The sequence below is a fragment of the Pecten maximus genome, chromosome 16 (genome assembly GCF_902652985.1).
Source record: "Pecten maximus chromosome 16, xPecMax1.1, whole genome shotgun sequence".
NCBI classification, from domain to species: domain Eukaryota; kingdom Metazoa; phylum Mollusca; class Bivalvia; order Pectinida; family Pectinidae; genus Pecten; species Pecten maximus.
In genome coordinates this window covers 15164165-15187961 of record NC_047030.1, presented here as the reverse complement: position 1 = coordinate 15187961, position 23797 = coordinate 15164165, and the positions used below count along the sequence as shown (strand labels likewise).

At 35.8% G+C, this 23797-nt stretch overlaps 1 protein-coding gene across 4 annotated transcripts in view; it reads left to right on the top strand.

Annotated features, from left to right (window-relative positions):
- Positions 1–23797, top strand: part of LOC117344904 (kazrin-like) — a 110591-nt gene that overhangs the window by 9633 nt on the left and 77161 nt on the right. For 2 of the 4 annotated variants that reach the window (XR_004536286.1, XM_033907781.1), the window contains exons 1-2: positions 5093–5378; positions 22594–23257. The exons of 1 other annotated variant lie outside the window; for it this stretch is intronic. Coding sequence is in view for 2 of the 3 variants with exons in the window: in XM_033907781.1 (XP_033763672.1) it covers positions 23146–23257 (112 nt within the window). In the remaining variant the exon portion in view is untranslated. Of the gene's footprint in view, positions 1–5084; positions 5379–22593; positions 23258–23797 lie in introns of those variants that run through there. One more of the 4 variants, XM_033907786.1, reaches the window with a different exon arrangement.

Here is a 23797-nt window from a genome sequence, read left to right as displayed (position 1 = left end):
GTAGATCATGTAATACCTCAGAGGTGTTAGTCGATGTAGATCAGGTAATACCTCAGAGATGTTAGTCGGTATAGATCAGGTAATACCTCAGAGGTGTTAGTTGATGTAGATCAGGTAATATTTCAGAGGCGTTAGTCGGTGTAGATCAGGTAATACCTCAGAGATGTTAGTCGGTATAGATCAGGTAATACCTCAGAGGTGTTAGTCAGTGTAGATCAGGTAATATCTCAGAGATGTTAGTCGGTGTAGATCAGGTAATATCTCAGAGGCGTTAGTCGGTGTAGATCAGGTAATACCTCAGAGATGTTAGTCGGTATAGATCAGGTAATACCTCAGATGTTAGTCGGTGTAGATCAGGTAATATCTCAGAGGCGTTAGTCGGTGTAGATCAGGTAATACCTCAGAGGCGTTAGTCGGTATAGATCAGGTAATACCTCAGAGATGTTAGTCGGTGTAGATCAGGTAATACCTCAGAGATGTTAGTCGGTGTAGATCAGGTAATACCTCAGAGATGTTAGTCGGTATAGATCATGTAATATCTCAGAGGCGTTAGTCGGTGTAGATCAGGTAATACCTCCGAGATGTTAGTCGGTATAGATCATGTAATATCTCAGAGATGTTAGTCGGTGTAGATCAGGTAATACCTCAGAGATGTTAGTCGGTATAGATCAGGTAATACCTCAGAGATGTTAGTCGGTGTAGATCAGGTAATACCTCGGAGGCGTTAGTCGGTGTAGATCAGGTAATACCTCAGAGGCGTTAGTCGGTGTAGATCAGGTAATACCTCCGAGATGTTAGTCGGTGTAGATCATGTAATACCTCGGAGATGTTAGTCGGTGAAGATCAGGTAATACCTCCGAGATGTTAGTCAGTATAGATCAGGTAATACCTCGGAGGCGTTAGTCGGTGTAGATCAGGTAATACCTCGGAGGCGTTAGTCGGTATAGATCAGGTAATACCTTGGAGATTTTAGTCGGTATAGATCAGGTAATACCTCGGAGGCGTTAGTCGGTGTAGATCAGGTAATACCTCAGAGATGTTAGTCGGTGTAGATCAGGTAATACCTCGGAGGCGTTAGTCGGTGTAGATCAGGTAATATCTCAGAGGCGTTAGTCGGTGTAGATCAGGTAATACCTCAGAGATGTTAGTCGGTGTAGATCATGTAATACCTCAGAGATGTTAGTCGGTGTAGATCATGTAATACCTCGGAGATGTTAGTCGGTGTAGATCAGGTAATACCTCAGAGATGTTAGTCGGTGTAGATCAGGTAATACCTCAGAGATGTTAGTCGGTGTAGATCAGGTAATACCTCGGAGGCGTTAGTCGGTGTAGATCAGGTAATATCTCAGAGGCGTTAGTCGGTGTAGATCAGGTAATACCTCAGAGGCGTTAGTCGGTGTAGATCAGGTAATACCTCAGAGGCGTTAGTCGGTGTAGATCAGGTAATACCTCGGGAGATGTTAGTCGGTATAGATCATGTAATACCTCAGAGATGTTAGTCGGTGTAGATCAGGTAATACCTCAGAGGCGTTAGTCGGTGTAGATCAGGTAATACCTCAGAGGCGTTAGTCGGTGTAGATCAGGTAATACCTCTGGAGATGTTAGTCGGTATAGATCATGTAATACCTCAGAGGCGTTAGTCGGTGTAGATCAGGTAATACCTCAGAGATGTTAGTCGGTATAGATCAGGTAATACCTCAGAGGTGTTAGTCGATGTAGATCAGGTAATATTTCAGAGGCGTTAGTCGGTGTAGATCAGGTAATACCTCAGAGATGTTAGTCGGTGTAGATCAGGTAATACCTCGGAGGCGTTAGTCGGTGTAGATCAGGTAATACCTCGGAGATGTAAGTCGGTGTAGATCAGGTAATACCTCGGAGGCGTTAGTCGGTGTAGATCAGGTAAAACCTCGGAGGCGTTAGTCGATGTAGATCAGGTAATACCTCGGAGGCGTTAGTGGGTGTAGATCAGGTAATTGAAATTATGCATTACTATGTGGATTGGATAGATCACCTATAATTCCTAACATTCATCATTTCACTATCAAATTAGTTATAGTTATGGTAGTTACAGGGTGTATCGATCCTAATCCATATTTGTATTAGCCAGCTGGTCATCATTTTTAGCTTTCTAGATGTATTGGATATAGCATCTTGTTCAAAAGGCCTTTATGGTATAAAAACATACATATCTTTTCAAATCAAAATATCTTATTGGCTTGATGTCACTTTGAAATATGAGGAAATCATTTTGTTGGGTTACATTAAAAATTAAAACCAACTTGTAAGGCATTTTGCAAAATTATGGTTTGAAATACTTATAAATAAGTATTTTGAGAGAAAAAAAAAGACATAAAGCTATAGATGATGAACTAAGGGACATATCATTGTAATCATTAACTAAACCAGTTTCTCTCTTCAAGAATTCTAAATGCACAGCATTAAAATGAAAACTTAGACAGGGGAGGTAATTATTCATTTGTCAGGAAAAGCAAGTGCAAATTTTCTCATAATCTTGATTACCGTGACCGAAGATTAATTTATGAAACTACAAAATCAGTTTGATTAAACTGCTATGTTTCAATTTTGGGTATGTACCTTTGAACCTTAACTTGCCCAAAGACCAGTGATGCAGATTTTTTTTCCTGTCCTGGTAATTAGCATCTTCTTCCAGAGCTACATCTGCTATATCAGTCAATATAAGTCAAATCTTATTGTCAGATCCTGAAAAATCAGATTTGAGTAGTGAAAATGAAACAATCAGGCATATACTTAAGACCATTAGAAATGTTGGACTTCCTACTGTACATGTGTTGGGAAATAAAATAAAACTTCCTCATAATTTATCCTCATAATTTGTTGTCAAAAGCTGTGTTGTAGGTTTGCTGGTCAGCTGTCCAGCATCTTTCAAAAATTGTGAAACATTGTGCAGTGTATATGGAATAGGCCTTTCAGTATCAAATTCAACAGTTATGTATAATACTGTAGATGCCTGGCAGAGAAGGAGGAATACTACCATACAGAAATGGAAAATTCACATAGGGAAATTGAAATAAAGCTATTGGTCACATTACATGCAGATTTCTATATTTGCTTAACCTGGGCTCATATGCTTATTGGCATGCATGGCACATAGAATTAATTACATATGATATTTTGAATAAATCTCAATTTTTTATTTTTTGAACAGTGAAATGCAGTAAAATTGCCCTAGCACCTTTTCCCCATTAGAATTTTCGATATAAAGAAGCCTTTTTTGGTTTATGTTCAGAATTGATGTTTTCAGTAATTTTGACATAAATAATAAATACCAATTTGAATTCCAATTGATAAAACACCTAACCTACCCATGCAGGTACTTATAATCTGCTTTATATGCCAGTTTCGGATTTTTTTTTTTTTATTTTGCTATTGGTGATATTCATGAGATGACATATACGAGTACAAGTGTTGTGTATTGCATTAATCTAAAGATAGAAAGCATCAGTAAAGTTTTCAGTTATCAGCAAAACACTTGTAAGGTAAGTTATAGGGTACATGTTTAAGTAGATAGTGGAGTACAATGGCGTACTCAGTCCTCTCTGATAGCAGGCAAAGCAAACTTTTTCAGATGAATATAAATGAAGTCCAGGACTTTCTGTGTAAATAGATAATCCAGCTAGGTAAATGAAAAGACAAATTTGACCCTTGACCTTTGACCTTCTAAGTATCCGAGCTTGGTGTCTTCCATATAAGGTCAGACAAGTTTGTCTAGGACAGACAGACACAGAGGTAATCTCAGGTCACCTTAGGTAGAATCGATAGTCAGGGCACTGAATGGAGTAGTATCTGAAGGTATCTATCGGCACATGTCTAAAAATAGCGTACTCTAGCTCTTAACTGAATTCTGTGATGGAAAACTTTGGTTTGAAGGGATTTTTGGGGCCAACATTATGTCCCATTCACATTTAAAATTATTTTATACTTTTGGCCAATTCCTAAACATTTACAGTTTTCTCCTGAAAATTCCCTTCCCAAGTCTCTAATATTCTTTGAAGCAAAAAGACTCTATCCTAAACCAGTGAAATAAGCCCTAGCTGGTTTGGATTGTTTGAGAATTTCCATTTTACATTGTAGTGTACAACAGAGCTTTGAACTTTAGCTTCAGGGGAATATGATGTTGATTATCAACTACCCAGGTTGTTAGATATCATGATTTTCCTAAAATGACTTTAATTTGCAAATTTTATTTATATATCAAGTTGATCATATATGCTACATGCATGATGGATGTTATTCACATTTGAGAATTACAAATTTATTGGTTTGAGAAGAAAGAAAACAATAGTTGTATAATTCATATTCAACTTTGTAATTGAATTTTGTACAAAACCAAAATGACATCATCTCCTTCTGTTTTACATATACTTAATATCATAAAAGGAGATTTTGTCCTTTGCACCTAAGTTAATTGATCTTCATTGTCAATATTTTCATTTGATGTATAATTCCATAATTATGAAATTGAAAGGTTTCTTCCGATGCAGGGGGAAATGTTACTTTTATTAAATTTGAGCTGCAAAAGAGACATTCATAATTAAGACAACTAAATCTAAAGTCATGAAAATGATCCAAATATAGCCAGTTTATATTGCAGTTTCAATTGTACGTACATTTGCATCTGTTTATAAATCCTGATGTTTAATGTATTTCAATGACTCCTTTCAACGGAAAAAGGAGGTTCATATCAAAATATTTAAGGGAGCATCTATCCTTCACAACTTTTGAATTCTATAACGATGATATTTTTCAGTGTTTTTATAATGAAGCTTTTTGTTAAAAAAATATGTATACATAATGTTATCATTAAGTGCATATATACATGTACCCTTAATGATTCAAATTTTTTCTTTGTTGGTATTCCAACATGTGATTTTTTCCACGTGTACCCGGCAATGTAAACGAGTCGCTGTCAACACCTTGTGCACCTGTGTCTATACATACCTGGACCGTCTGGGGAGAGGTGTATTTATACCCAGCGAGATGGATCATTAGTCTGCACACACTCCCGATACCCAATCAGATCCACCCTCGGGTAACAATAGAACCAATGAAACGCAAGACTACACACGGTCGGTTTTATCAACAATACTAAGTTTTCATCTGTGTGTATTATTATAATGTCTTCTAACACGTCGCGTATACAGCTACACCATAACACCAGGACATTTAAAAATTATTTGGTATGAACTCGATCATTTCCACTACCATACCTGGAAGTGTGATTTGAATTGTATAGACGCATGTTGAATTTTCTGTGGGGCAGTTAGAGAGCTGTTGCTACCCGAGGACATTCCCAGGAAAATTCCCGCGGATCATCCAACAGGATGCTGCCAAATTTGGTAAGTATTTTGTTTCTTGATTTCATAATGGGAATAATAGCATGGAGCTATGTTCCAGTATTTAAATATACAATTCAGCTAATGGCCAATATATATGTCTCTTCCTTGAATTAAAACTCCAGGTGTATTTAAAATGTGCATGGATTATGTTTTTCATTATAGTACTGCATTACAATATACCTGGGTACATGTATACAATCACATTCACTGTGACATTGTTACCCGACTTATAGTAGCTAGTGTACTAGAATATACAGTGTAAACTCATAACAAGAATATTATAAACAATTATGTTGAATGGTTTTCCTTTAAGAAAAAGGCAAAATTTCATTATGAAATTCAAATTAAATATATATATTTATTAGTAGTAAATGACAACTGTAGGTGTCACTTTTATGATTATGGTACTTGTCAACCCCTCCCATTTGGGGAGATTAGATTTTACCATAATTATAAAAACTTTTTAAAATGAAATTATTCCAATTGAAAAAATAGTTTACATATGTAGTGTAAAGGGTTTATGTCATCAAAAGGAATTCTGTAAATATTCTTTTCTGAGGGATGAAAATTTGCCCAGTCTCCTCCATGGCAATTTATATTCCCCTTTTCATTTTTTATTTTTAGATAAAATTCATTTGTTCAAGCATTATTATGATAATCCTTTTGTAACCTGTATTATGAAGGCTAAATAGGTTATGAGGAGTAGTAATAATGCCACAGCCTTTTTTTCTGAAATTTCTACTCAATTAAAAAAAGTTGTAATAAAAAATATAAAAAAAAAACAAAAAAACTTCTGTGTAGATATTTAAAAGTTAGCAGTTAAAGATAGGTAACATACTATAATATTTACAATGTCCAAATATTCCTCAAGAACAAACAGTAATTTCTAAGATTTTTGAAAAGTTTAGTGTAAAGCTAACAATGCTTTATAACATTCAGGTCCAGCCACACACACAGATATTGAGATAGAAACTTTGAGATGCAAATTCTCAGCAAAATGTTTTGTTTTTCTAATTTACTATTCAAAAGAATTACTGAAAATCGAATCTTAAAAAAAACAAACTGTAAAACTTGGGTAGGGGGGGGGGGGGGGGGGGAGATTTTGCATTGAAGTGTAGCATCTGATGTGGGCTAGACTCTCGGTCCAACTTTAAAATATTAGGTACTTTTGTATTGGTTAACCAGCATATGAGCATGGATGTTTTCTTTGAGTATTATTTAGATCTCATATCAACCCCCCCCCCCCACCACCACCACCACCACCACCCCACCACCAACCCAACTTCCATCTTTATCGACAAGAGAGATTAATATAAGCCAATATATAACTTGTGTCATAATTATTATAAAATTAATCAAACAAGTTTTATTTTTAGATTCAGTGATCATGTCACTGCATGTACATGTAAATGTACTTTGAAATTTGATCATGATATAATATCTCATACCTGATTGAATTGGGTTTATGAATGTTAATTTTGAATCAATAAATAAATCTACATATGATACTTATTTGACCAGTTATCATATGCTAGGCTAGACCTTCGAAATGATTATTTATAGTTCATTTGTTATCTATAAATAAGGAGATCAGACTGGCTGTATGCAGCTTCTGTTTGTTTTTAATTGGCTGTCCTGAACTGTTCAGACCACATGGTTATCTTCTAGAAAATATCCAATATGGAAAATACACATCATTTTGTTATGGATGTATCATACGGAAACGTTTGATGGTAAGAAATAGATTTACTTCACTTTCTTTTTCAAATTGATTGCTGATTTGTACAAAGTTATAATTGACTGTTTTCAAATAAATTAGATCGAGAGCAAAGCATTACTCCAGCTATTACCTAAAGCATGTTAACAGCACTTTTTGTAAAGATAAACTGATAAAGATACTTTGTATTATAAACCACAGTCTGGCCTTTAGTATAGGTCTATACATAGCCTCAGGTCTACAGTATGGGTCTCTACCACAGCCTGGCTGACAATATAGGTCTATACCACAGTCTGGCCGACAGTATAGGTCTATACCACAGTCTGTCCGACAGTATGGGTCTATACCACAGTCTGTCCGACAGTATAGGTCTATACCACACCTGGTCGACAGTATAGGTCTATACCACAGCCTGGCCAACAGTATAGGTCTGTACCACAGCCTGGCCAACAGTATAGGTCTATACATAGCCTGGCCAACATTATAGGTCTATACCACAGTCTGTCCGACAGTATAGGTCTATATCACAGCCTGGCCGACAGTATAGGTCTATACCAAAGTCTGGCCGACAGTATAGGTCTATACCACAGCCTGTCCGACAGTATAGGTCTATATCACAGCCTGGCCGACAGTATAGGTCTATACCACAGTCTGGCCGACAGTATAGGTCTATACCACAGCCTGGCCGACAGTATAGGTCTATACCACAGTCTGGCCGACAGTATAGGTCTATACCACAGCCTGTCTGACAGTATAGGTCTGTACCACAGCCTGGCCGACAGTATAGGTCTATACCACAGCCTGGCCGACAGTGTAGGTCTATACCACAGCCTGGCCGACAGTATAGGTCTATACCACAGTCTGGCCGACAGTATAGGTCTATACCACAGTCTGGCCAACATTATAGGTCTATACCACAGTCTGGCCGTCAGTATAGGTCTATACCACAGCCTGGCCAACAGTATAGGTCTATACCACAGTCTGGCCGACAGTATATGTCTATACCACAGCCTGGCCAACATTATAGGTCTATACCACAGTCTGTCCGACAGTATATGTCTATATACCACAGCCTGTCCGACAGTATAGGTCTATATCACAGCCTGGCCAACAGTGTAGGTCTATACCACAGCCTGGCCGACAGTATATGTCTGTACCACAGCCTAGCCGACAGTATAGGTCTATACCACAGTCTGGCCGACAGTATAGGTCTATACCACAGTCTGGCCGACAGTATAGGTCTATACCACAGCCTGGCCATCAGTATAGGTCTATACCACAGTCAGGCCGACAGTATAGGTCTGTACCACAGCCTGGCCGACAGTATATGTCTGTACCACAGCCTAGCCGACAGTATAGGTCTATACCACAGTCTGGCCGACAGTATAGGTCTATACCACAGCCTGGCCAACAGTATAGGTCTATACCACAGCCTGGCCGACAGTATAGGTCTCTAACACAGCCTGGCCGACAGTGTAGGTCTATACCACAGCCAGGCCGACAGTATAGGTCTATACCATTAGGCCTGGCTGTTATTATAAGTCTGTACTAAAGCCTGTCCCAGTACAATAAGTCTATACTACCACTTAATTCAGTCCTTGAATTGAATTTGAACCTCTGTATATTCTGTTTGAGACAGTTGGATGGAGCTATAAATTGTGGTCTGGCACCTTCTGTCTGACCTCTACAAACTGTCTGTAAACATTTGAATTATTCATGGTGGCTGCATTTGGTGGAAGTTTATTGATTCACCGCTTTAATATAACATTAAAGATATGTGCTTACTGTTGTTTGTGAATTTATAAAAAACGGAACAATTCAAGAGATACTTTCAAGACGTCACAAAGGAAGCAAAGCATCAGAGGCGCTGATGGTTTATTGTTTTTGGGTGTGGCTACAACACAAAATGGCTGTAGTTCATTATATTGTCTACAGAATATAAACACAAAAATATCTGGAGACCATGATGTGGAGCCAGCCAAAATTGAGAGATTGTTTCATATTAACAGGGGGATATTGTACAGTTGGTCGACCTGCATCACAGGGAGTATTAGACTTGATGATTACCATTTTTTACCTCTTTGGTCAGCAAAACTAATTAGAGTATGTATGAATGAGGGTGGTCAGGTGGGGCAGTGGTTATTAAAGGCACAATGCCTTTCTGCTAGGCTGCCTAACTTGGGTTTGATTCCTGGAGCAGACATGAAAAGGTATAGGGAGGTCTCCTTTCAGGGGAATTGCAGTTTCCTTTCATAGTAAGACTCTACTTGCACTATCATCCATTTCAACAATACAGTATAAGCTGACATATAATTTTTTCACAATTGTTGTAAGATAAATCAAGTTTAAAGTTATTATGAATATGAATTTGGGTGATCTTATGGGGTCAGGGGCATCCACATGTACTTTAGAAGGGGGTTTGGGTCGTATCAAGATGATATGGTTCAATTATTATTTCTGCATACTTTATAACATGAAATGTTTGTGTGTACTTTCATTCGCAGTAAGATTATTTTGTGGGTACAGACTTTCGTAGTTAGCCTGCACAACAAAAATACATATGTATAATAATCGAATACATACAACAATATTCATTGTATTTATATTCATAGCTTCATAACAATCACGAAAATAACAAAGGTTAAATTTACACACAGTGAGCATTTCATGATATACAGTGTAAATATCAATACATAACGAGGGTTATGCTGAAGAAAAATGAATCTGTTGGTAACTGCTGTTCAGATTTGTTCCAAAATCTATAACATCAGAAACTTCTTCAACAGTATCTGGAAGTTATATCCACTGTACAACACAAGGTTTTCCAATCACACGCAATGTCATTAAAATTAATTACCTACCTCCATTCTGGGTATGTATATGTAATTATGGAGTCTATAGCCTTTAGGTCCTATTTATCTACCTACAACTTATACCCAGGGGATCGATACATGATGGAGGCACACACTAATTAAATTGACCCGCCATCATAACATGCATGAATGTGCATTACATTTGTCCTGACTGACAGAAGCACATGCTCATAGCATTATCTTCACTATCACTCTCTACTGGCTTGATAAGGTGAGTGGTTTGAGGGCAGTACAACTGACCACTACAAACTGTAGGTGAGGAAATATACAAGATTGTTTTGTGTTAAGATACGTCAGGTGTTATTGCTACAAAATCAATGGTCTAATATCTGCTGTCAGCTATACAAGTAGATGTACCAGTGCCGGAAGACTATCATTTTGAACAATCTTACGAGTTGTACCCTTTCACTTAAGCCGAAAAAGTGAAAATCTATATACAGACAAACTTGTTGATAATGAATTCCACAGTACCATAGAAAGGAACTTGTTTGTTATATCTTGAAATTACTTAAGGAGCTAGCTTAAAATCAGGTTTAACCAAAATCAGAGGTTTTGATTTACATTATCCTCAGATAATAAATTAAGCCCCCTCTCCTTGTGTTAAAATTATATAGTGTGGATAGGGCATATTATTATTTAAAAATGGATGATTCTGCTAAAATGAAGAAGGTTAAGTGGCTTATTTGTGGGTAGGGGCTTATTAGCTTATAAATACAGAATTTTTCTATCAGCAGAAATTTGCATCAGTTAAGTTTGTTTAATTTATCATTTAGAAATACCTATACTCACTCGGTGATGGTACTGAATTAAAATAGTAATTTAAAGACAAGACAAGAAATTGAATAAGTCAGTATCTTTTTAGAAATTTAATAATAGCTGATCACACCTCTCAATCAAATGTTTCATACATATATTTCAGGTTCAATTTGTTCATACCATTTGAAAATCCCAGATATTTTAGAAATTCTGGCAGATTTACCAGTACATATTGTACATAGGGCTGTGTGTTATGACTACAAGCTGGTCCAGTTTGGATGGTTTGACCATATGGTCTAGTAAGCCTGATCAGTATCCAAAGTTGAGTGCTGCAGCAGAGATGTGCTTTATCTGTTTGAGGATGGACCCCGCCTAATTGTCTGTGTAGTTTATACTTACCATCTCCTACCCTCCTGATTTATAGGTAAATATGCATATCCTTGTTTTTATATTCGTGGGAAATGTTGGAATGAAAAGTGGATGTAACATGAATTGGTTATGATATAGGACGGAATATATTCAACAGAAACAGAAGGTAATTATTTGTGATCTAAGTTGTACTTTACAAATTTGAACCATGAATTAAGATGATGCTTGATGGTGTTAAATGGATTAATATAAATGCAATTCATTCGATCAACAATGAAATGATTGTATGTTCAAAAAAAAGTTTGGTGGTATAAGCATGTTGTCTTTTAAATTCTCCTAAAAGTTTATATATGGTCAATTCTCTGAGAAATAACTACTTGAACACATTATACCTATAATCGACTATTCTGATCTTCAGCATCTATCTTCATGGCTGTAGATGGGTATATTTAGATAATTATGATTAATCCCTAATTACAATCATAATATCACTAATCTTGTCCGACTTTCACATGTGCTATGATATACTAGAGACACATTCCAGCTTTCATAGTGTGGAACTTGGCTCTTTATGTCACAATATACCAATTAGGTAGCATACACCCTTAATATTGCTCCAGACAGGAAGTATCGACAGTGTTTATGCTACAGTAATACACAGTAAATGTAGATTGATGTATGTTTATATAATCACTAGAGAGTCCGACCTTGCCTATAACTGTATATATGTACAGACACATTTATGATCTACTCACTGTAACAAGAAATGATGCAACATCATGAACAAGGCCAGACTTAAGTTAAGTATTTATTAAAATCAGAAATATACAGCATAAACTGACATAGATATAATGTACAAGAAATGTGTGATTGACTTTTAAGCTTTAGCACATTTCATAAAACATCAACGTGAGGTTAACAAAAGCTGTGTTTTATAGTTATTATATGTGGAACATACTGAGAACGAAATAACAGATATATAGTGTACATAAGTATTGATTAATCATCATTTAAGCTAAAATAGGTCAAGATATATAGTGTACATAAGTATTGATTAATCATCATTTAAGCTAAAATAGGTCAAGGTCACTGAAAATCATGTTTCACATTAACTGCCAATGCATGCATAGACACAATCAGTTTGACTGCAATAAATGTTATTGGACTGGCATGTATATTTTCAAGTTGAAAAAAGCAAGGTCAAGGTCAAAATGACATTCATATTGAATATCAGTCATTGATCAAATCAGTTATGTTGCTGGTAACTTTATGGCTCTGTATATGAGTGAAAGAATGAACATAATTTATTTAAGTGGGGACATTTCCTTGAATATCAGAATTTGTTTTCTAGAAAATTAGTTTGTTGATTTACTAACATATATGGGTATGTGTTTGCGCCAAAATCCATGTAGAACTCTTGTAAGGAAGTAATTAGTTTATTAGTTTATCAGGAGAAAAATATACAGGAACGTAAGCATTGAATACATTGTCTGTATAATGTTTATATGGGATGGAGTTACGTATCAGAACCTTACTTGGCAGTCTGATTCATTAACCAATCTTACAAAATGTAGCAGTATTGCTAATTTTACTCTATATTCTGTAATTTAGTTACTCAGACAATTATAAAAACTGAGACATTTGTATTGATCGAGTCTGACCACAACTGTTGAAACACAAAAAATTATAACAATGATAATGTGATCACAGCTGGCGCCGAGCCTTTATAAAATACCTGGACAAACCAGAACTGCTGCGGGAGAGTTTTCATACCTAATCAATATCAGTGTGGCTCTCTTGCTATAGAGTTAATTTCATTAAATTCATTCTGATATTTAAGCCTTAAACCTTCTTAAATTGTTAAAAACTGTCTGGAAGCACCTGCAGGATATTTCTTCACATTGAATCAGAAATGAAAATTTAAAATCAATATTTGTCAGCTAAAATAATCAAAATAGTGTCTCTAAATATAGCACAGAATATATTTTTATTAATTCAGGAAATAAATCCATACAATCATATGTCCATAAAACTGCATGATTACAAGGCCTTTTCCAGTTGGTGACTTAAAATGTCCCCTTGGGCTGACCTCTGGTAGCCAGACAGCTCAAATGGTTTGAGTGCCTGTCGAGAGTTTGGAGGTTCTGGGTTCGAGTCCAAGTCAGATCATTGCATTTCTCCTCTCTTAACTTACATTGGTGCCCAACTGAATACCCACAGAGGTTGATATATGATCTTGTGAGTGTCTTTGGGATGAAGGAGGGAGGAATGTACTCAGTGGAACTGGACTTGACTCGATGCCGATTGACTTCTACCGTAAATAGTTTGAGTTAGCTAGCTAGGGATTGTCGTGGCTTCAAGTCCCAGTCTGGCTGCTGTATATTTTCTCTCCTGTTACAACTATGATATTTGATCACTGCAAGTTCTCAAAAATAATAACTTTGCCTTGTAGCTTTAATATTTCATCCATATAGTCCATGTTAGATTTTGGCTAAACCATGCTATTTGAGTATTTACTTCAGTCCCCAACCAATTACTAAAGGAAAGCTGAGCTAGGGACTGCACCCTTTCATACACTGACCTGCAGTCTGGTTCAATCATTTCAGTAGTGACCACTGCTACCGCTATGAGTAGCTATTGAAGGTGTTTAATCAGCTTTATAAGATTAAAACGGGCATTCCTGGTCTGTTCAGAACTGATAAGTGGCCTAGTGGCAGGGTATTGTGCTGTCCATCTATTTACTACCAGCACTTCTATATATACCCAAGGTATTAGCCTGGTTTGACCTTGCCTTGACAGGTCTGCTGATTAGAATGACAACTGTCTGTCTATACATAACACAGAATTTGTCCTTGGATGTCTATACATAACACAGAATTTGTCCTTGTCTGTCTATACATAACACAGAATTTGTCCTTGGATGTCTATACATAACACAGAATTTGTCCTTGGATGTCTATACATAACACAGAATTTGTCCTTGGATGTCTATACATAACACAGAATTTGTCCTTGGATGTCTATACATAACACAGAATTTGTCCTTGGATGTCTATACATAACACAGAATTTGTCCTTGGATGTCTATACATAACACAGAATTTGTCCTTGGACTGCTTACTGTAGTCTATGGAGTATGTAACCTTGTACTGCCTACTGTAGTCTATGTAGTATGTAACCTTGGACTGCCTATGATTGTCTCTCTAGTATATAACACAGAATTTGTCCTTGGACTGCCTACTGTAGTCTATGTAGTATGTAAACCTTGGACTGCCTGCCATCGTCTCTCTAGTATATAACACAGAATTTGTCCTTGGACTGCCTACTGTAGTCTATGTAGTATATAACACAGAATTTGTCCTTGGACTACCTGCCATTGTCTCTCTAGTATATAACACAGATTTTGTCCTTGGACTGCCTACCATCATCTCTCTTAAGTATGTTAAACAGAATTTGTCCTTGCACTGCCTGCCATAGTGTCTCCAGTATTTTTCATGGAATTTGTCTTGGGCTTGTCTAATTTAGTCTTTCTAGTATATAAAAAAATATTGTAATGTGCTATTATTAACTTTAATGATCTTTTGTTAATCTTCCATGTAAAAAAAATAGCATCTGAATAATTCAATAATTTAGGGATAATAATTTATGTTACTTAGTTTTCTCACAACAGGAGGTAAAAAGTATCTCTCAATAGACATTAATACACAAAACAAGTTAAAACTTGGGAATTCTACTGGAAGTTGGCTTTCACATAGTGATGTTGTCATTGGTGGCAGGTTTTGTCTCACTGTTAATTACAGTGAGTTAGTCAAGTTCTTGCATGAGCATATTGGTTACACATGCAGCTAAGTCTGATAATGTAGCTAGATGATCACAAAATTATGACAGACATCAGGGAAGCACATACTGGTTTTTAATAAGAGACTTTATATAAAGTAATCAGATATAGTAATCACATCAAAGAGACATGATTATTTATGATAATATACTGTGCTTTGAGCTGACACAGGTTGCTCATGGAAATGCAATACCATATACCTGGTAATTACTTGTGTTTACTAGGTTACGTTAATTAGTCTTGCTCGTAAAGTAGAAAATGCATCTTTTTATTTGTTATTGTTAGACATTTAAGCTCTAACTACAGACTACCATTGTGTTGCTATGATAAGACACCATTTGTATCCTATAGCTCTAAAGACCTAAAATGTTTACAACAATTGCGGGACAAGTTATATCAACTTATAATCTCTCTTGTGTTATTGTCCTGGATAGATCAAAATGCCCCACAGGGAGGGGAAACTGGAGTACCTTTCCAGGGGACCTTGGGGAATTCTGGCCCGTATATTATCACTATGCCACCCTACCTGGCTTCCTAAATGTAGTATATCTGCATGCAGTTGAATGCCAGCATATTTATTAATTATACCTCAATATTACAAGATGATACCATATTTATCCAACAATATGCCCATGTCTGGTTATTGGCCCTCCTTGTCTATTAACCATATTTATCCAACAATATGCCCATGTCTGGTTATGAGCCCGCCATTGTCTATTAACCATATTTATCCAACAATATGCCCATGTCTGGTTATGAGCCCTCCATTGTCTATTCAGTATATAATCTAATGTCCTGTTGTCCTAACAATACAGTAATTTTGATGCAATTAAGCAAAAATGCCAACAAGTATTAAATTGTCTGGCACAAAGCCTATATACCCAGTAGTCAGAGTGTATGTGCATGTCTGTGTGACAAGATTCTAAGTTGGAAATCATAGGCTCTCTCTTCCCTAATCCTGCATTCATGTGATAATGAATGCTGTGTTATTTGTGATCAAAGATATGCACTCGGTAAAAATAATCTGGTGGTATCTGTTGATGGAATATATCCTAATTCAGTCAAAAAATGTGAAGGAAAAACTCTGTAGAATTTCCTGTAAACTCTGCTGTACTGTACTTGAACTCTGACACTAGAATTTCCTGTAAGCTCTGCTGTACTGTACTTGCATGTACTCTGACACTGTAGAATTTCCTGTAAGCTCTGATGAACTGTACTTGTAGAGTACTCTGACAATGTAGTATTTCCTGTAAGCTCTGATGAACTGTACTTGTAGAGTACTCTGACAATGTAGTATTTCCTGTAAGCTCTGATGAACTGTACTTGTAGAGTACTCTGATAATGTAGTATTTCCTGTAAGCTCTGATGAACTGTACTTGTAGAGTACTCTGACAATGTAGTATTTCCTGTAAGCTCTGATGTACTGTACTTGTAGAGTACTCTGACAATGTAGTATTTCCTGTAAGCTCTGATGAACTGTACTTGCATGTAGAGTACTCTGACAATGTAGTATTTCCTGTAAGCTCTGATGAACTGTACTTGTAGAGTACTCTGACAATGTAGTATTTCCTGTAAGCTCTGATGTACTGTACTTGTAGAGTACTCTGACAATGTAGTATTTCCTGTAAGCTCTGATGTACTGTACTTGAACTCTGACAATGTAGAATTTTCTGTAAGCTCTGATTGTGCTGTACCTGTAATTTGGCACTGTAGAATTTCCTGTACTTGCTCTGACATTGTAGAATTTCCTGTAAACTCTGTTACATTGTAAATATTTACTGTAGATAATAAGGATTCTAAGATTTGGTTGATTTTTTTGTTATTTCTGTGTTAAAAACTCTGTATGAATGTTTATTTCTGTGTGGATTTCCATGTCTGTTTAATTGTAGCTGCCAAAACATTCATGCTTAATTCATTATTAAGATGTCCAGAATAAGGACTGTGAAGATATTCTATTTGTTTAGAGAAGAGAAAGGTATAAATTGTATATAGGTTTTTCACTACAAGTTAAATTGTTATTAGCGTTTTGCGACTATATACACAATGAGCTTGAAGAGCCTTTCTCTAAACAACCACTGTTTTAAATGCTTCTACAGATTTCTGACAAATCCAGAATCTGTATACAATTCATTGATGACAATAGTTTCCATGGTGACTGGAGGCTTCTGAGTGCTTAAAAAATCATGGTTTGGAGAGCAAAGCTGAATACGAGCCAGAAATCATTTTGGGGTCATTTAGTACAGACGGGTTCCCAGTGTGTTTTGGAGCAATCTGTGATTATAGATCACAGCTATTTCTGATCGCCTAGTCGTGACTTCTGACATTTTACAGAAAAGCTTCCATTACGTCAGCAACTCAGTCTCAGGGAAACTTCGTAGAAACATGAGTCTTCTCTATCTATACAATCGGATATATATATATATATAATATTACGGAATTCAATTGCTGTCATTTTTGTTTTACCCTAGAACAGACTTTAATAAATCTGGCCTATGGTTGTGTGTTCTAGTTGTCATGTACAAGAGATTGTTTAACTTTACATTCTGGCCTATGGTTGTCTGTTCTAGTTGTCATGTACAAGAGATTGTTTAACTTTACATTCCGGCCAATGGTTGTCTGTTCTAGTTGTCCCTTACAAGATATTGTTTAACTTTACATTCTGGCCTATGGTTGTCTGTTCTAGTTGTCATGTATAAGAGGTTGTTTAACTTTACATTCTGGCCTATGGTTGTCTGTTCTAGTTGTAATGTACAAGAGATTGTTTAACTTTACATTCTGGCCTATGGTTGTCTGTTTTAGTTGTAATGTACAAGAGATTGTTTAACTTTACATTCTGGCCTATGGTTGTCTGTTTTAGTTGTAATGTACAAGAGATTGTTTAACTTTACATTCTGGCCTATGGTTGTCTGTTCTAGTTGTCCCTGACAAGAGATTGTGTAACTTTACATTCTGGCCTATGGTTGTCTGTTCTAGTTGTCATTTACAAGAGATTGTTTGACTTTACATTCTGGCCTATGGTTGTCTGTTCTAGTTGTCCCTGACAAGAGATTGTGTAACTTTACATTCTGGCCTATGGTTGTCTGTTCTAGTTGTCATTTACAAGAGATTGTTTGACTTTACATTCTGGCCAATGGTTGTCTGTTCTAGTTGTCATGTATAAGAGATTGTTTAACTTTACATTCTGGCCTATGGTTGTCTGTTCTAGTTGTCATGTACAAGAGATTGTTTAACTTTACATTCTGGCCTATGGTTGTCTGTTCTAGTTGTCATGTACAAGAGATTGTTTAACTTTACATTCTGGTCTATGGTTGTCTGTTCTAGTTGTAATGTAAAAGAGATTGTTTAACTTTACATTCTGGCCTATGGTTGTCTGTTCTAGTTGTAATGTACAAGATATTGTTTAACTTTAAATACTGGCCTATGGTTGTCTGTTCTAGTTGTCATTTACAAGAGATTGTTTAACTTTACATTCTGGCCTATGGTTGTCTGTTCTAGTTGTCATGTATAAGAGATTGTTTAACTTTACATTCTGGCCTATGGTTGTCTGTTCTAGTTGTAATGTACAAGAGATTGTGTATATAACTTTACATTCTGGCCTATGGTTGTCTGTTCTAGTTGTCATGTACAAGAGATTGTGTAACTTTATATTCTGGCCAATGGTTGTCTGTTCTAGTTGTCATTTACAAGAGATTGTTTAACTTTACATTCTGGCCTATGGTTGTCTGTTCTAGTTGTCATTTACAAGAGATTGTTTAACTTTACATTCTGGCCAATGGTTGTCTGTTCTAGTTGTCATGTATAAGAGGTTGTTTAACTTTACATTCTGGCCAATGGTTGTCTGTTCTAGTTGTCCCTTACAAGAGATTGTTTAACTTTACATTCTGGCCAATGGTTGTCTGTTCTAGTTGTCATGTACAAGAGATTGTATAACTTTACATTCTGGCCAATGGTTGTCTGTTCTAGTTGTAATGTACAAGAGATTGTTTAACTTTACATTCTGGCCTATGGTTGTCTGTTCTAGTTGTCATGTACAAGAGGTTGTTTAACTTTACATTCTGGCCTATGGTTGTCTGTTCTAGTTGTCATGTACAAGAGGTTGTTTAACTTTACATTCTGGCCTATGGTTGTGTGTTCTAGTTGTCATGTACAAGAGATTGTTTAACTTTACATTCTGGCCTATGGTTGTCTGTTCTAGTTGTCATGTACAAGAGGTTGTTTAACTTTACATTCTGGCCTATGGTTGTGTGTTCTAGTTGTCATGTACAAGAGATTGTTTAACTTTACATTCTGGCCAATGGTTGTCTGTTCTAGTTGTAATGTACAAGATATTGTGTAACTTTACATTCTGGCCTATGGTTGTCTGTTCTAGTTGTCATGTATAAGAGGTTGTTTAACTTTACATTCTGGCCTATGGTTGTGTGTTCTAGTTGTCATGTATAAGAAGTTGTTTAACTTTACATTCCGGCCAATGGTTGTCTGTTCTAGTTGTCATGTACAAGAAATAGTTTAACCTCGCAATACGTTTTACACTAGCTGAGCCCAGTGAGTGGAGGTCCTTAAATATTGATGGTAGTTTTTACTATAGTATTGTTCCTAATTTGGAACAGGAAATAATTTTACTCACGTCACTTGAAAATCAATAAGAACTCTCAAGCTGGTTATAAACCTCTTGATGGGAAATCTGAACCTTGTCCATTGGAATTCTGTCTGGAATCTGAGGTTTTTTTAACTATTTAACGTTTATAAATACTTACTGGTACTCATAATGTAAATGTCAACTGATTGAATAAACTTGATTATTTTGAAATTATTATTTGAATGTAATATTGTAAACTGAATATATTACGCTGTAATAATTAAATTAATATACATGTATATGATTTACCCATAATGGTATAACCACATTAACTAAATGTGATATTCTATAAAACCATGTAAAATAGTCATACTGTTACTTCAGTAACATGTAAATATAATTACATCATCCCTTATAGAATCAGCTGATGTTGACATAAAAGTAAAATATCCCCTAATTATAAGCATAACTTATATAGTTGACTTATATAAGTTCTATCGTTTTAGGGGTGCTGGTAAGTGACTTATTAAGTTCTATCGTTTGAGGGGGGCTGGTAAGTGACTTATTAAGTTCTATCGTTTGAGGGGGGCTGGTAAGTGACTTATTAAGTTCTATCGTTTGAGGGGGGCTGGTAAGTGACTTATTAAGTTCTATCGTTTTAGGGGTGCTGGTAAGTGACTTATTAAGTTCTATCGTTTGAGGGGGGCTGGTAAGTGACTTATTAAGTTCTATCGTTTGAGGGGGGCTGGTAAGTGACTTATTAAGTTCTATCGTTTGAGGGGGGCTGGTAAGTGACTTATTAAGTTCTATCGTTTGAGGGGGGCTGGTAAGTGACTTATTAAGTTCTATCGTTTGAGGGGGGCTGGTAAGTGACTTATTAAGTTCTATCGTTTGAGGGGGGCTGGTAAGTGACTTATTAAGTTCTATCGTTTGAGGGGGGCTGGTAAGTGACTTATTAAGTTCTATCGTTTTAGGGGTGCTGGTAAGTGACTTATTAAGTTCTATCGTTTGAGGGGGGCTGGTAAGTGACTTATTAAGTTCTATCGTTTGAGGGGGGCTGGTAAGTGACTTATTAAGTTCTATCGTTTTAGGGGTGCTGGTAAGTGACTTATTAAGTTCTATCGTTTGAGGGGGGCTGGTAAGTGACTTATTAAGTTCTATCGTTTGAGGGGGGCTGGTAAGTGACTTATTAAGTTCTATCGTTTGAGGGGGGCTGGTAAGTGACTTATTAAGTTCTATCGTTTGAGGGGGGCTGGTAAGTGACTTATTAAGTTCTATCGTTTTAGGGGTGCTGGTAAGTGACTTATTAAGTTCTATCGTTTGAGGGGTGCTGGTAAGTGACTTATTAAGTTCTATCGTTTGAGGGGGGCTGGTAAGTGACTTATTAAGTTCTATCGTTTGAGAGGGGCTGGTAAGTGACTTATTAAGTTCTATCGTTTGAGGGGGGCTGGTAAGTGACTTATTAAGTTCTATCGTTTGAGGGGGGCTGGTAAGTGACTTATATAAGTTCTATCGTTTTAGGGGTGCTGGTAAGTGACTTATTAAGTTCTATCGTTTGCGGGGGACTGGTAAGTGACTTATTAAGTTCTATCGTTTGAGGGGGGCTGGTAAGTGACTTATTAAGTTCTATCGTTTGAGGGGGGCTGGTAAGTGACTTATTAAGTTCTATCGTTTGAGGGGGGCTGGTAAGTGACTTATTAAGTTCTATCGTTTGAGAGGGGCTGGTAAGTGACTTATTAAGTTCTATCGTTTGAGGGGGGCTGGTAAGTGACTTATTAAGTTCTATCGTTTGAGGGGGGCTGGTAAGTGACTTATTAAGTTCTATCGTTTGAGGGGGGCTGGTAAGTGACTTATTAAGTTCTATCGTTTGAGGGGGGCTGGTAAGTGACTTATTAAGTTCTATCATTTGAGGGGGGGTGGTAAGTGAAATATCAGTATGTATAAGCCAAATAGCAGTCTCTTACATTTATAAATAAATTTCATGTGGACTTATAATTCACTTATAAGTGAAATATTTAAGCATTAAACTGCCTTCTTTGGAAAATTATTGAAATAGAAATATCAGTAATATAATTTACTGAAAGTTGTTCATTATCAAATATCAGTAATATAATTTACTGAACGTTGTTCATTATCAAATATCAGTAATATAATTTACTGAAAGTTGTTCATTATCAAATATCAGTAATATAATTTACTGAAAGTTGTTCATTATCAAATATCAGTAATATAATTTACTGAAAGTTGTTCATTATCAAATATCAGTAATATAATTTACTGAAAGTTGTTCATTATCAAATATCAGTAATATAATTTACTGAAAGTTGTTCATTATCAAATATCAGTAATATAATTTACTGAAAGTTGTTCATTATCAAATATCAGTAATATAATTTACTGAAAGTTGTTCATTATCAAATATCAGTAATATAATTTACTGAAAGTTGTTCATTATCAAATATCAGTAATATAATTTACTGAAAGTTGTTCATTATCAAATATCAGTAATATAATTTACTGAACGTTGTTCATTATCAAATATCAGTAATATAATTTACTGAAAGTTGTTCATTATCAAATATCAGTAATATAATTTACTGAAAGTTGTTCATTATCAAATATCAGTAATATAATTTACTGAAAGTTGTTCATTATCATATGATGTTGCTTAATTATGTTGCTTTATATCACAATTCCTTTGACAATGTCACACTTTAACAAGAACACAAGCTATTTTATAAACTCTCAGTGATGGTGTCCTTGATAATATTATCATTCTTATAGGGAAGATGTATTTGATACGTTAAATAAACAGGAAAGTAATTTCTAAAAATTAATATTCGTGAAAAGGTATAATGTTAATTGATATATGTATACACTAAATTACTCTCAATGACATCTTCCATGATAATGTAATCATTTTAATTCTCTTTAAATACATGTACTGAAATGTATTTGACACTTTATATGAATAAGAATGCATTACATTTGAAAAAAAATCATTGAAAGGTAAAATGTTAATTGATACATACAATCTCTCTTACCGAGATATTTTCCTTGATGATATGAATATTTTCTTGTTATAGGGGACATGCTGTTGACTGTATATGTTTATAGGAAATACCAGTCATAATACCTCATTACTGGGTCTCTGTGGGAACAACTGCCTTTCATTGACGACATTTACAAGGATTTCAAATGTCACACCACAGAAAAAAATATTTGTGAACTGATAAAGGAATGTATTTATGATACGAGGAAAAAGTGAATGTGGACAGCACAGAGTGAAGAAGAAAGCTTGCATACTAAATGCTAACTGTGACAAGCTTTTTAGAGACAAAGACTTAATGCACTGGGGGATAGAGAGATGTGTATTGGGTGATTGTGAACTGTCGTCTGCTGGAATTTCGAAAGATCAATTGTTGGACATCACAGCAAGTCCTTATATCTGCATGCCAGTGAATGTACAGCATTTTCTCGTGCCACATTTGTAAATAAGATGGGCAGTTCTCTCTTTACGAAGAAAACAATAACGGTGCTAACACGACTAGTAGGTGATTGGAAGAAATAGAGACCCTGGGATGACTGCATGATCAATGTTTGTCTTGCGTGGCTGAGACAAGACTCTCTTGGTAACAATGGAGGATCCACAGTTAGCTCTGAGTGGAATTCCACTGAATATTATGTCTTCTAATACACGAAAGAAATACACGGATGCGATTACAAAACAGAATACAATAGCAGAAACAGGTAGGATTTTTATAATTATATGAAAATAAACAAATTGTTAATGCAAGTAAAATGTTTTATAATGATTTTTATAAACAGGTGTGATCTGTATTCTCTACCTTCTATACACAGGGGCATGTAACACATTCAAGGGAAGAGAGGTGAGGGGGTGAGAGACAATAAGACAATATCATCCCCTCCCCCCACCTCCATTAAAATAAAAACTGCATTTCCCTGTGCTTACATATTATGTTTGGTATATTACAATTGACAAGCTTACTTTATACTATACTGTATTTCCTGTATGTGTCACCAAATATATGAAAGAACATTATCATGAATCTTTAACATGGTGTTAATGTGATATGGGAATATTCACCTGACTAGGGTAATTATTTTAAAGTACTGAGAAACCTTTATACATTATAATGTATAATGTAATCCAACAGCGGATGTGGTATACAGATGATATATATTCTATGAATATATGTATAGATTATGGGAACTTGATGCACTTAATTGGTATACACATGTATGAATGATTCTAAATGTTGGGACACC